This window comes from Rosa chinensis, chromosome 2, assembly GCF_002994745.2.
Source record: "Rosa chinensis cultivar Old Blush chromosome 2, RchiOBHm-V2, whole genome shotgun sequence".
Classification (NCBI taxonomy): domain Eukaryota; kingdom Viridiplantae; phylum Streptophyta; class Magnoliopsida; order Rosales; family Rosaceae; genus Rosa; species Rosa chinensis.
The window spans coordinates 26,799,980-26,813,005 of record NC_037089.1 but is presented as its reverse complement, the minus strand read 5'-3'; the positions used below and the strand labels follow the sequence as shown (position 1 = coordinate 26,813,005).

General features: G+C 41.5%; 1 protein-coding gene across 1 annotated transcript; it reads right to left on the bottom strand.

Annotated features, from left to right (window-relative positions):
- Positions 1-3,806: 3,806 nt before the first annotated feature.
- Positions 3,807-9,263, bottom strand: LOC112184021 (succinate dehydrogenase [ubiquinone] iron-sulfur subunit 3, mitochondrial). The gene is given in 5 exon segments (XM_024322318.1): positions 3,807-3,940; positions 3,943-3,992; positions 4,598-4,807; positions 8,635-8,873; positions 8,994-9,263. Coding segments are annotated over 5 exon segments (903 nt in total).
- Between the last annotated feature and the right edge of the window lie 3,763 nt (positions 9,264-13,026).

Below are 13,026 nucleotides of genomic sequence, written 5' to 3'. Positions count from 1 at the left end.
CCCCCCCCTTTATGTCAACATCAAGCAATCCTGAGCCGTCCGCTAGAAAACGACATCACGTAGCAACCGTACACGTGTCCCACGTCTTCACTGACTCCCCGGATTAACCGAGGCGTCGCCTCGGTTACGAAATCCATCATTACTCGCATTAATGACGAGAAGACGGCTAGGCTTAGGAGACAAGCCTCAAGACTCTAACCCTCTAGGAGTTGGCCACGTGTCAACCGTCATCTCCTTTAGCGTCCAAGGGAAGTAACCACTTGAGAAGAAAACCCCCAACCATTGGAAGTCTCCGCTGAGCGAAACCCCGCCAGCGGATCTTCACTTGTCATCCTCCAAGTGGAAGTCTCCGCTGAGTGAAGCCCCGCCAGCGGATCTTCACTTGTCATGCTCCAAGCGAAGTCTCCGCTGAGCGAAACCCCGCCAGCGGATCTTCACTTGTCATGCTCCAAGTGACGGAATCTCCGCTGAGCGAAACCCCTCCAGCGGATCTTCACTTGTCATCCTCCAAGTGGAAGTCTCCGCTGAGCGAAACCCCGCCAGCAGATCTTCACTTGTCATGCTCCAGGTAACGGAGTCTCCGCCGAGCGAAACCCCGCCAGCGGATCTTTACTTGTCATCCTCCAAGTGGAGTCTCCGCTGAGCGAAACCCCGCCAGCGGAACTTCTCTTGTCACCATCGAAGTCTCCAACGGAACTTCTCTCGTCGTTCGGTAAACGGGGCGTCCTCCGCTACACAGCACACCGCTAGCGGACCCCTTTTCTCATCTGACAGGCTGCGTACTTTATTCAGCGCAATACCGCTCAATAAAATACTGCCAAGCACGTCTACTTGACACTGCTTCCTACTACATCTAGCGGGGGGACTTCCGCCAGCGGCGGATCCCGAGGCCACGCCTCTGACAACGCCGCCACGGGGAGTTACGGTCAGAATGTCCCTACGGGACACGGGGACTAGTCAACAGTCTACGACAGCCCTGATCAGGTACGTTGACCCCCGTCATTTGGGTGCTAAGATTGGGCTCGCAACCCAACACCCTCTGCTCCGTGCAGCTCCCCCTCAACAAACAATAATAACGACCATCCGGAGGTCCATCTTAGCCGGGGAGTGGGGGACTCCCTGGGGGCCTAGCAGGGGCCCACCCGAAAGGGCACAAAGCGTTTGCTCAGTAAATCCATGGTTGACGACGCACTGACGCTAATTATGCTTCTGCAAAGTCTAGCGGGAGAAACGCTTCAAACCGCCGATCAACTCCCCAACCAAGATTGCCCTCCTTGACTGGGGATTTGGGGGACTTGTACATACATGTGCATTTGCAAGCATAATTAGCTATAATGAGCCACGCTCATTATACCGCCAGGGGTACCAACGCCCACCATATGTGTGACTGGCGTAAAGACAGCTAGCCGGGTTACCGCCTGAGCCCCGGATCAACCCCAAAGCACCGCCGACGCGCCACCACGCGCCGTGTCAAGTTAGCACCAGAAGCTACTGAAACTGGGAACTGAAGCACATCAGTCCCACATCGAAAACAAGGAGAAGATCATCCTCTTCCTCACCTATAAAAGGTTCTCTCCTCTCTCCTCATTAATTACGCATTTTACTACTCAGTATTGTTATGCTGCCTATATGCATTGACTGACTTAGGCATCGGAGAGTTGAAGACCGCCCAACGCGGTCTCCCTCTAACGCCCTGTCTTGTGTTTGGCAGCTAGCAGTAATCCTCAGAGCGGCAGAGTAGCAGTCCGCCTGCCGGACCAGCGTTAGACCAAGGTTTGGCTACCGCCAGACTTTTGAGCATTAACAGAAAGCGTTTTCAGCATACGAATAAAATGGAGCCTCCCAGGCTCGGGTCGGAGTGTCCCACACTCTTGAGCATCTCATGCTCTGCTCTACTCTACTCACCCACAAACACATAGTAAGTGGGGAGGAGTACCGATAGGCTAGCTAGCAATATAATATAGCGACCCAAGTACGGTGGGTTAAAACCACGAAAAAATCAAAATCAGAAGGGCTTCCCCAATACTTCCCAAGGAGAATATAGAAGCTAAGGGTGTGACCCCGCACACCCTAAAATATTCTCAAATCACAAACCAATATGTGAGGTTAAAGTACATCCATAAATCTCAACGAAAATCCCATTTTCGAAGATTTCCTGGGAAACTCAAAATCGACTAATAAATTTTGCTTTCAATTCCGGAAATCACCTCGGAAAACAATTCATCGAAAATCATTATAAATGATGAGTTTAAAATGGAACATAACAATTGCTAACCCAAAGTCCAATCGACAAATAATTCCATATTTAAAAAAAAAATCGGATAATCTGCTCAATAATTTAAAGGATAATTTAAATAAATTTAGAAAAATTAAATTGCATGCATTATTTAAAATCAAAGTCCACTCACAGTGTATGGCTAAGTCAGCCGTCGATCCAAACCCTCCTCGTGGGAATCCTCCTCACGTCCTGTACAATATAACGTTCGTAAACCAATAATTACAGGACGGAAAATTTAATTTACGATAATTAAAAACCGAACCCTAACATTGTCTTTATACGCCTAAACCTCCCAATCTTCTCCACTAACTTCATCCCCTTAATTTAAGGGTTTAGGGCAGGATCAAGGAAATCCTATGGATAGATTCCTTGTAATTCCATTAACAAATTCCACCCTTAGGAAAAAATATCGAAATCCATAATCACACATCTCCAATTGTACCCAAAGGCGCAATTATGGGAACTACAAAGCACAAGGGATTATCTAGCTAAACAACAGACATTAAAAAAAACCTGCCCTACACCATTCCACGCGCCACCCACAGTGGCGGCAAGTGGTGCCCACACGCAGGTAACAACCTCCACCACGGGCTGCCAAATTTCAGGTACAACAACAACTCAATACACTGATCATTTTTCTCAACTACAACACATGCCAATTTTACCTTGAAATAGTCAAAACCGGCCGGCGAAGAAAAACCCAGAAATTTCAAACCCTAGGTTTGAGATTTCCTTCGATTCGTCCTCCATACTGTCAAATTGGAGCTAGAAGCTTGAGGGTAAATGATCACCGGCTCGAGGCGCCCGTAATAGACTAGGTTTGGTGGTCGGAGATGGCCGGAAATGGAGGAAGTGTCGAAAGAAGCCAAACTGCAGTTGTGATGATTCTTGCTTCGATTCGAGGTTTCTCGGCCAAATCACCACAACCTAAGGCTACTAGGGTGTAAGGGGAAGGAAGGCGCTCCTGTGGTGGCCGGTTGCACACCGGTTTGTGGCCGGACGGCGTGGAATCGAAGGGAGGAAGATCGAAGAACCCGAAAGGGAAAGGAGAGAGTTCGGGGGAGAGGGGAGAAGGAGAGGTGGGTTTCCGGTTTTGGAAACCTACCACAGTAAAATCTCTTATTTATACCTCATTTTTACCATGAACAATAACTTTCGTATTCCCCTCATAACTTTCACATACGAACTCTAATTTTTACGTACCACATATACACGCGCTCGGTTTAAAGTCCTCTACAACTTTCATGAAGAAATTTTCTCAAAAACTGACCCGAACAGAAGTCAACCTTTTAGGGTCACTAAAGTATCGGTATGAAGCAAAAATTAAAAGTAAACAACATTTACGTTCTAAATGGTTAGTAAACCGATAAAATCTAGGTTCGGGACGTAACAATCCTCATTCTCCAGGAAACACATTATGTCCTTGTATTTTCAGATTCATATATATACGTGTAATTAACAACATAAGAGAAAGGGAAATGAAAATTACATGGTAAAAGAGCTGGTGGGATAAAAGCAGGAGGTAAGTTTACATGCTCCCGACCACTTCAACAGGCTGAGAGAACAAATGCTTGGTTTTCATTTTCTGTATGGCATCGGCAGGATTGAGGCTTTTGGGGCACGTGGCAGTGCAATTCTTTATAATGTTGCATCTATATAGCCCTTCTGGTCCTCTGTTAATGACTGCAATCGCTCCTCTGTGGACTGATCCCGACTGCCAAAAAACTCATCCATAACCATAAGAAAATAAACCTTCAATCATCAAACATATATAACAATCATAATCGTTATTTTTCCCTATATAACACGCAGTCACCAAAACCTTTCCCACAGTTTAGTTGCCAAAGAGGTTTTAGTGCATGTTAAGCGCAGGTATCTCTGAAGTGGTATTGTACTTGTCAGAAATACATGAGGTACATAACAGATGATGGAAGCTGAACTGGTACAGATAGATGTTCGAAAAAACTTCGCCAGATCAAGCGAGATCCAAAAATGAAGGATGTGTATGGGAGGCTTTTAGTCAACATTACCCATGTTGATGTCAAAAAACAGTTCAATGGGAAATAATACGCAAAAATCATAATCATACATGTAACACAAAAGTTTAATGCACATACTTCTCAGATCCATTTAATTTGGATTTGGCTATGTTCTTTTGAATTTGGTGTTATTCTTGTGCATGAGTGACCATTTACAAGAATTTGGCATAGATGATATCATGATAGACATCAATAATTCCAAACTAGAGTCCTGTCAGACAAAGTAATTCAATAATTCGAAAAATGCAGATGATCAATTAACTACTTGTTGAAAAATTACCTGTCAGATATCCATCGATAAGCATGGAGCAAAGCCGCTGGTCCAAGGAACTCCTCCGGATTCCACCAGTAGGAAGGGCATGAGGTAGAACAACAAGCACAAAGTATACATTCATAAAGCCCGTCAAGCTTCTTCCGGTCTGCAGGCGATTGCTTGTACTCCCGACCATCCTTTGGGGGCTTTTTAGTCTTCAGCCATGGTTCAATCAACCTAGCCAGTTGTTATATGTCAGGATTGAAACTCTAACGAATTAAGATGCATATATACTAATGTTATAAATTTTTAGTATAGTTACTTCAATTCTCATGAACTCTAACTTTAGGCACCATTAATTATATGGAGTATCTTTGACAACGTTTGAATCTGACAAAACATGCTACTTGATTACCATGACTATTTGCAACTTTACATCCGAACTATCTGGGAAATAAGTATATGCAATGAGGCATTGAAATTCATTGTCGATCTTCTTAATATTCTTCTGACTCGAACTATATGTTGAGGTCTCGAGGATTGTCATTGTCTAAACAATTAGCAATTAATTTGTAGATCCTAGAAGGGGCCTAGAGGGGGGGGGGGGGGGGGGGGGGGTTGAATAGGCTCACAACCAATTTTTTTGTTCAAAAACTTTCTCAAGGATTGCAATTGGGTGATCAATCCTGAGTGCTGATATTGAACAGAATGTATTAAACAATCAACCAAGCCAACTAAAGCAATAAAGAACACATGTTTTGTTGACGCAGTAAAACCCTATCAAGGGAAAACATCTGCCTGGCCTTTACTCTCGAAATACCAAAACCAAATCACTAATGAAACCAAATCTCAAGATTACAACACAGAGGTTACACTGATCGCGGCAACCTTTCTAGACTCACTCACTAGACTGTTTGTACTCAAATCTTGCTAATTGTTTACACAAGTGAACAACTCAGAAATCTTACTACGACACAAGCTATGAACACAGCAAGTCCTTCTTGAAGATTTCACCTTTGAAGTTTGCAATACCCAATTGACCTCATGGGATGCAAGAGATGAATATGCATGAATGGTTTTGTGTTTTTCAAATTGTTTTCAACATGGAACAAGACACTTTGAAAAGCAGAAAACCAAAGAGATAAACTCTTGGAAAACAAAGGGACTGAAAAACAAAAGTATTTTCAATACTGAGAATGAATAGAGTAACCAAGTATATATAGGAGGAAGAGGAAAATCAGTTCACTTAACAACCCCCTAAGCTCAGTTGGAGTAGGTAAAGCCATGCCCTTTATTTCAGATTGCACATGAAAACGCATTCCCCAAAATTCAATTTGGAAAACCAAATTTAGAAGCCAAACACTCCAACTCCTTAATCAAAATTAACACTTGAATGGAACCCATGAAAAACCATTGACTTTGTGAATGAGATGCCATGTATGAGCTTACCTGATCGAGCCATGATGAAGAGGGGTCTTCTTCTATCTTCAAGTAAGTTGTTTCGACATGACAACAAGTTCAGATGGGGAAGCAAGACAGCAAGCTATGATGAGGTAACAAGTTGCAATTGAACTAATCTTCAAAACTTGGTCTTGGTATTCGACAACAAGGCAGCCCCTAAAGAGAAGAAGAAGCAAGTTGCAATTGAATTATCATGCTAAGATGGGGAAGCTGACAGCAAACTGATCTTCAAGACTTCAAGTGGGTCTTTGACAGCAAGACAACCACGATTGCAACAATGGTAATTAAACAAAGCAATTATGGTTGTGGGCTGCAGACTTAGGCTTCTAACTCTTGGGTTTAATGGGTAGAGTGTTTTGTTAAAGTGAGAAATGCCAATACATGATATATGTCAATAAATGATATGGGAAGGATCTGAAGCACACGTCCGCAACCCAGAAAAATTGCGGACGTCGATGCAGCAAGAGCTTTCAGGCGGCGACAGAGGCACGGGGCTGGCCGGATGGAGACCGGAGGCGTCCCAGACCTCTTCTGGGCAGAAATCGAGGTCGGAGGAGGTCGGGTTTGCAGGTTTCTAGGCTTCCATGGTTTCCGGCGAGCTTGCTGCACACCGCTGAGTTTCCGATCGCCTTCGCCGCTTGATTAAGGCTGTCTGGGATGTCCAAAGGGTGCGTCTGGCACCCGCAACTCAGCGATCGCCGCCTTCCCGACGCAGGAGGAAGGACGTCCGCACTTTTTCTGGTTTGCGGATGTCCTCTTCAGAACCTGCCCGATACATGATATACTAACATAATTTAACCTCATAACGTTAACTAAATAGGAGAGGATCCTCTCCTAAGCTCCTTATCAACCTAACCTACCTAAGCTTTTAACTACATAGTGACACGTGTTAATAAGTACATCTAACGGCTTGTATCAATTTTTCCCCACTACACTTTTATTTTAATTTTTTAATCCTTACTCATTTCACGACCAAGCAGTAGTACTGCTCCTTTGTCTTCTTCATCAAGTTCAAACCATGCCTTTTTTTTGTTATTCTTATTTTTCTTTGCAATCCCATTCCTCTAAAAGAAAAGCCACAAAGTTTCAATCTTACAAATTTCCAACGACACCTAGTACACCAAAATCGATTTTCCGACCGGCCCAGATGGACAAGGAGCCTCTACTCCCCTACACATCAAGCCCAAGGTGAAATCTCTCACCAATTTAACAAATCTCTGGCCTTTACCGAAGCGCGGTGAAGTCAAAGCCCCTGAGTTTTGGTGAATTAGGTGTCGCCGGAGAATTGAGGAGGGTTTAGTGTGTTTCTTTCTTACGGTTTAGTGGGTGAGCTTTGGTGAATTGGGGACCCAAGCTTTCTTTCTTCTTCTAGTGTTTGGTAATTGATCTGGGTCTTCTTCTTATTAGATTTATTTGGGCAAATATTGAGAAAGTTTGAATCTTTTCTGGTGTGAATCTTTTCTGGTGTTTGGGTAAGTGATGATGGTTTAGTGTGTTTCTTCTTCTTCAATAATACAAACAGCAACTAATCAATAATGAGTTGAGATGAATGGGGTTGGGCTTGAATTGTTAAGCCATGGATATGTATGAACAGTGTGATAAAGAAGAACAGACATAGTAGGAGCTGACAAGAAGAGAGGAAGAAGAAAAGAATAGAGAAGAGGTGGAACAGCCCAGGGCCCAAGGCAAGGCGAGGCACCACATACATATATAGATATATATACATGTGTATATATATATATACACACACATGTGTGTGTGTGTGTGTATATATATATATTATAATTTTCAATAATATATGCTGCAGAATATTTAAAAAAAAAATTATTTTAGAATTTTAGATGCAATAATTGTGTGTTTTCTTCTTCTTCTCATTCTTCTACTATTCAAGTCATCGAAAACTGTAAAAAGTCTAGCACCATTATAATAGTCTCTCACTCTCTCCAAAATATTGAAATCAAACGAATTTCTCCTTCAATTTGGGGTTTCAATGGTTATTCAATCCCTAAATTCATTTTCATCAATCATTTGTCCCTCTAGTCTTTCTCCTGTATGTTTTTCATCTCTCAATCTTTCTCCTCTCTATTTTTTAGTTTTTTCTAAGGTGATTAGACAATTTTTTTGACATTCCATGATGCAGGTCGAAGTATATATCAAAATAGGTATTTTATGTTCTTCAACTTTGAAACTACAAATAGTAGATGTTATATTTCTTGTTTTTGTGGTTCTAATAATTATTCTAAAAACTTGTTAATTCGTAACTTTACGGAGTCAAATTAATCTCGATCAGAATCATCATAAAAAAATTCTCCAGACCAGCCTTGGACACCAAAAAAAAAATTCACCCTGGGCGTCAAGAACCTCAGGACCGGCTCTGAGGTGGAATATGACAAACATCTGGAAAGGGTATTATTATAAAATTAGTTAGTTACTCAAGGAGATTTGGACCACTGGATGTTGTTTTAGCCATGTGTCTAACTCTAGTGAAAAGCTTAGGTAGGTTAGGAGATAAAGGAGATTAAGATCTCCCTAACTAAATTCCAAGTCGGAATTGCTCCATCTAAATGTGCCCCCAAAAAATAACTAGCTCTCGATCATCTTACTTGTACTGCAGGTAGAAATTAGTGAGATCAACAACTAGATCTTTGATCACAAACATATGAGGCAGCGGAGTTATAGTTGTGGCTGTTGAAGTGTCTGCATCAATGGGTCTGAGACAGGCCACGGTGTTGGTTCCATCAATATTCATGGCACATGACCCACATATTCCTTCTCTGCATGACCTCCTATAGCTCAGGGTTGAATCATCCTCTGCTTTTATCCTCTGTAATGCATCCAAAACCTAAAAAATTCCCGACTTTAGAACTACAGAAATTAACCGCAGGTAAAACGAACCAAAATTGGCTTGCTTTTATCAAGGACTAAGAATCTAGCTACGAAAAGTAAAATGATTAAAAATTACCATTGGACCACAGTTGTTGAGGTTCACAAAGTAAGACTTGAGGTAAGGCTTGTTGTCGGGATGGTCGGGGCTCCATCTGTAAATCTTGAACTCCTTTAGAACTTTGTTTCTGCTTCTGACAGTTTCATGGGTCTCAAGAGCCTCTTCTGCATGTACTTGTGCAGCAGGGTGTCCTTTCAATATTGGAATGTCTTGCTGCTTCTTTGGGTCCGCTTTGCCTACAGCTCGAGCTACTTTGTTGTAGCCATGGCGGATCCAGCTCTTTGACATCTCGGTTACCTCTCTCTCCCTCTCTCTCTCTCTCTCTCTCAACTTTTGCAAATGATCCAGGCGACTGCAGAAATGATCGACCATTTCAGTTGCACACTTTGAGGGTTTTGCATGTAGTACAGGTGTAAGAAACTAGGAACACAAAAGATATCCGTAACCGCATAAGTGAAACACATTTGTCTCTAAACTTGTCACCGAGATCAAATTGGGCCTCAACTTGGGCTTCTTCTGGTCTTACAAAAGGAGCAAAAACATTCAGGTTCGAAGAGATATGAAATCCTCCCGAGTTTCCTTCATTTTCTTCGGAGCACATTACCACCAACTGCAATAGCTTAAGCCCGGTCAGCAACTTTTATATAAATCAGGAAAAAGTGCTACTGTTTATAGTTTATATTGGTTTGAACATGCGAGTTCAAATTCTTTTTTATTAGCATGTATTCGGGAATATAAACGACTATTGAAAGTTAAATTAACTTTTAAAATTCATTTATGTAAAAAATCAATGCAAACAAAAATCGCTATTGATAGATGATCATGAGAATGTTGACTTCTATCAAAATCGTTCATTTATGACGTCCATAGTTGTGTGTTCGTATCTGAATTGTGATTGAAGAACTTGTAGACATCCATGGTCATAGGAGTGGGCCAAGAAATAAGGGAGGAGGAGGCGGCTGAGGTTGCTCCAAAACCACCGACGACAACAAAGGAAACCCCAGCTCACCGTACTATGGGTTTGTGTAGAAGAATATAATCGTAACGGTCTTTGGATTAAGAACTTAAAGAGTCTGGCAAAGTGCTCGCTTATTCCTTCCAACAAATTGACACACTACTAATACTGAACAAGTCACTCTGGAACAACGAATAAACTATACACGAATCATGAAACTAAAACCAAGTCGTGTAGTTTGGCCTTGAAACTTCGTAGTTTTGTCGACCTGTGATATCTACTACGATGCTCAAACAAAGCTATAATGGAGAAAGGTTAGAGCCTCGGGTCATGTGTAGAGAAAGTACCAAATACAAGTCAATCGTCAACTGCATCCATTAGTTTATAAAATTCATAAGCCCCGTGGGGCATTTTGACCCAAACTAGGAGAGACTTACTTTTGATCTAGAGTTTGGCTTCAAAGTTGAAATTTGATCCTCTATGCGTCAGCATTAGACACAAATTGCGTTACTACTTATTATGCAGGATTAAGAGCATGGTTAAGAATTGCTTAAATCTTGTGAAGTTCCGGAATGTGATAAATTTTGTGATTATTTTATCAGTATTATAGAGGTTTCTAAAATGAGGATTGCATGGATACACTAGTAGTAGTAGTAGTACATTTTGATTCCTGATCACATTCTCTTTTTCTTGTAATATCCCTCAATTTGGATTGCTTTTTTTTATATATATATTTTTTAATAAAAGTGATAGCTCTATTAAATATAATGAAAATAATAACTTATAGATGTAGGGACTAAATTGAAATTAAAAATAACAAAGCAAAACTAGATGCCACAAGGCATCGAAAATTAAACCTAACCAAGTTATAATTGGATGCAAAAGGGAATCTAAAAGAGCACCGAGCGTAAACCATGTTATGCAATAAGTTACAATGGTATGACCGACCATGCACACATGTTCTGCATAAAAATATACGCCAAACAGAGAGAAATCTCCCATCAATGTAACCAGTGGTATAACTGACAAAGCATATTCTATGTAAAAAGATAGGCTAAATAGAGGATAATCTTCCACCAAAGGAACCGATGAACCAAAACTTAAAACCCATTTCAATCCATGACGAGCTTGAAAGAGAAACAACTTGAATAGGGAAGAAGTAAAATTATTCAATCAAATCAATATCATGTGAAAAATACATACAAATCAGAATTTGAGAATATTCGTTGTCAGTCATTGATGTACATGAAATTCATTCAATGCATGTGAAATCCACCTTAGAGGTTTGATGCATCAACAACCGATGGGTCATCTTTGTATGTCAGGGTGTTTTTGTTGGCCAATAAATACATTAGGGTTATTTAAGTACTAATTTTGTCCAAGTCAAAAAGCAGAAGAAATTTTAAAAAGTGAAAACAAGTTGGGTGATGTCCAATCAGATTAACAAAAAAAATTAATTTGTTTTCCCATTGAGTTTAGGTGAGTATTGAAGAAAATACAATAAAGGTGGATTCCAATTACCTCTCATAGGATTTAGGCACCGTTTGTTAGCCAGGAAATCAATTTTGGAATGTGAAATAGTTTTCAATTTCATTAAATTGTCGTGTTTGGTTAAGTCTTAATTCTGGAGAGGAAAGTAAAATAAATGAGTTGACCGGAGTTCAATTCCATAAAATATGCGGAATAGAAATACCATCTGACACGTTTACTTAATTGGAATGGAAAATAATCATGAATCGAAAACAAGTGGAATGGGAGAAGAAATGAATCGGTATTGATTCCAGATGATTGATTCCTAAACCCATCTCCCCCCTTCGTAATCAAATTCCTGAGTATTCAGAAATCGATTCCTGATAAGGAGGTAGGACCTACATCTATTCTGATTCCTTCATGTGTTCGTAAACGCATGAATTCTTTTACCCGGAATCATTCCAATTCCTTTATGTGTTAGTAAAGTATGAATGTTTTTACCCCGTAATCATTCCCTCTCATTCCAAGTAAGTAAACGTGCCCCTAGGCCCCGTTTGGTTGACAGGAGTGTCAAAATAGGAAAATGATTTATTTTCCTTTCTATATCGATATGGAATGGAATAAGTTTTGGTATTTCCATAAGGGTGTCTGGAACATTACTGGAAATTAAATTCTAGAATTAATTTTCCATTCCTATTGTAGAGTTTTTTTTTTTTTGAAAGTAATGATTTCATTCATAGCAAACACAGGCTAGAATAGCACAGTACATAGTTCCCACTAGGGAGATAGGTGTCATTACACTTAAAGACAATTCCGCTCCATCATGCAGGAGCCTGGCAGAATAATAAAATTTTAAACTATAATAATAGCAGACAAAGTTCCCTGTACCAATGCGCTCAATTGCGATACACCAAAGAACTTTGCACCTAGATGTTAGAATCAACTATCATTCTGTAGGCTAGAAACAAAAAAAACCTTAAAATTTCTCCTTGCCCTCCGGGATCTTCCAAAAGACAAGGAATTTATTGTAATAGACAAAGCTAAAACTTAGGGATGTAGGGATGGGCCAAGGACAAACATCCCAGCCTACCATAGAAGCCTAAAGAGAACAGCCCTGGAAAAGAGGCTCAAAACTCAGGCCCAGTAAAATTGGCTTGGCCCAAGCCCAAAAACATCATCTTCCCCACCGACTGGCCGCATGTACAGCTCCGGTGTAGGTCCAGTGGTCTCCTCAGCCACACCCCAACGTCGTCTCGACGACCCACTTCTCTGGGACCCCCACCGCCACTCCATAAGTCAAAAAGCTTCTCGCCGAACCGCTCCGCAACAAACCCCGCTGCACCATGTCGTGCTCTCCAATCCAGGCTCTTTCATCGCCGCCAAGTCCCACCGACACGCCGGATTTGGAAGTCCCTCGATGAGGCACGCCATCCCTGTACACACAACCACCGCCACAGAAGACCTGTCGTCTGGACTCAATACCAAAACCATCCCGCCCACCCCGAGCCAAACCCTCTCCGAGAAGCTCCTAGGCTTTATTCAGACTCCCTGTCCGGCAGCAACCCTTTACCGGCAAGGCGAACCAACACCAACCATGAGAGCCGTCGGACGAGAAGAGATTTGCAA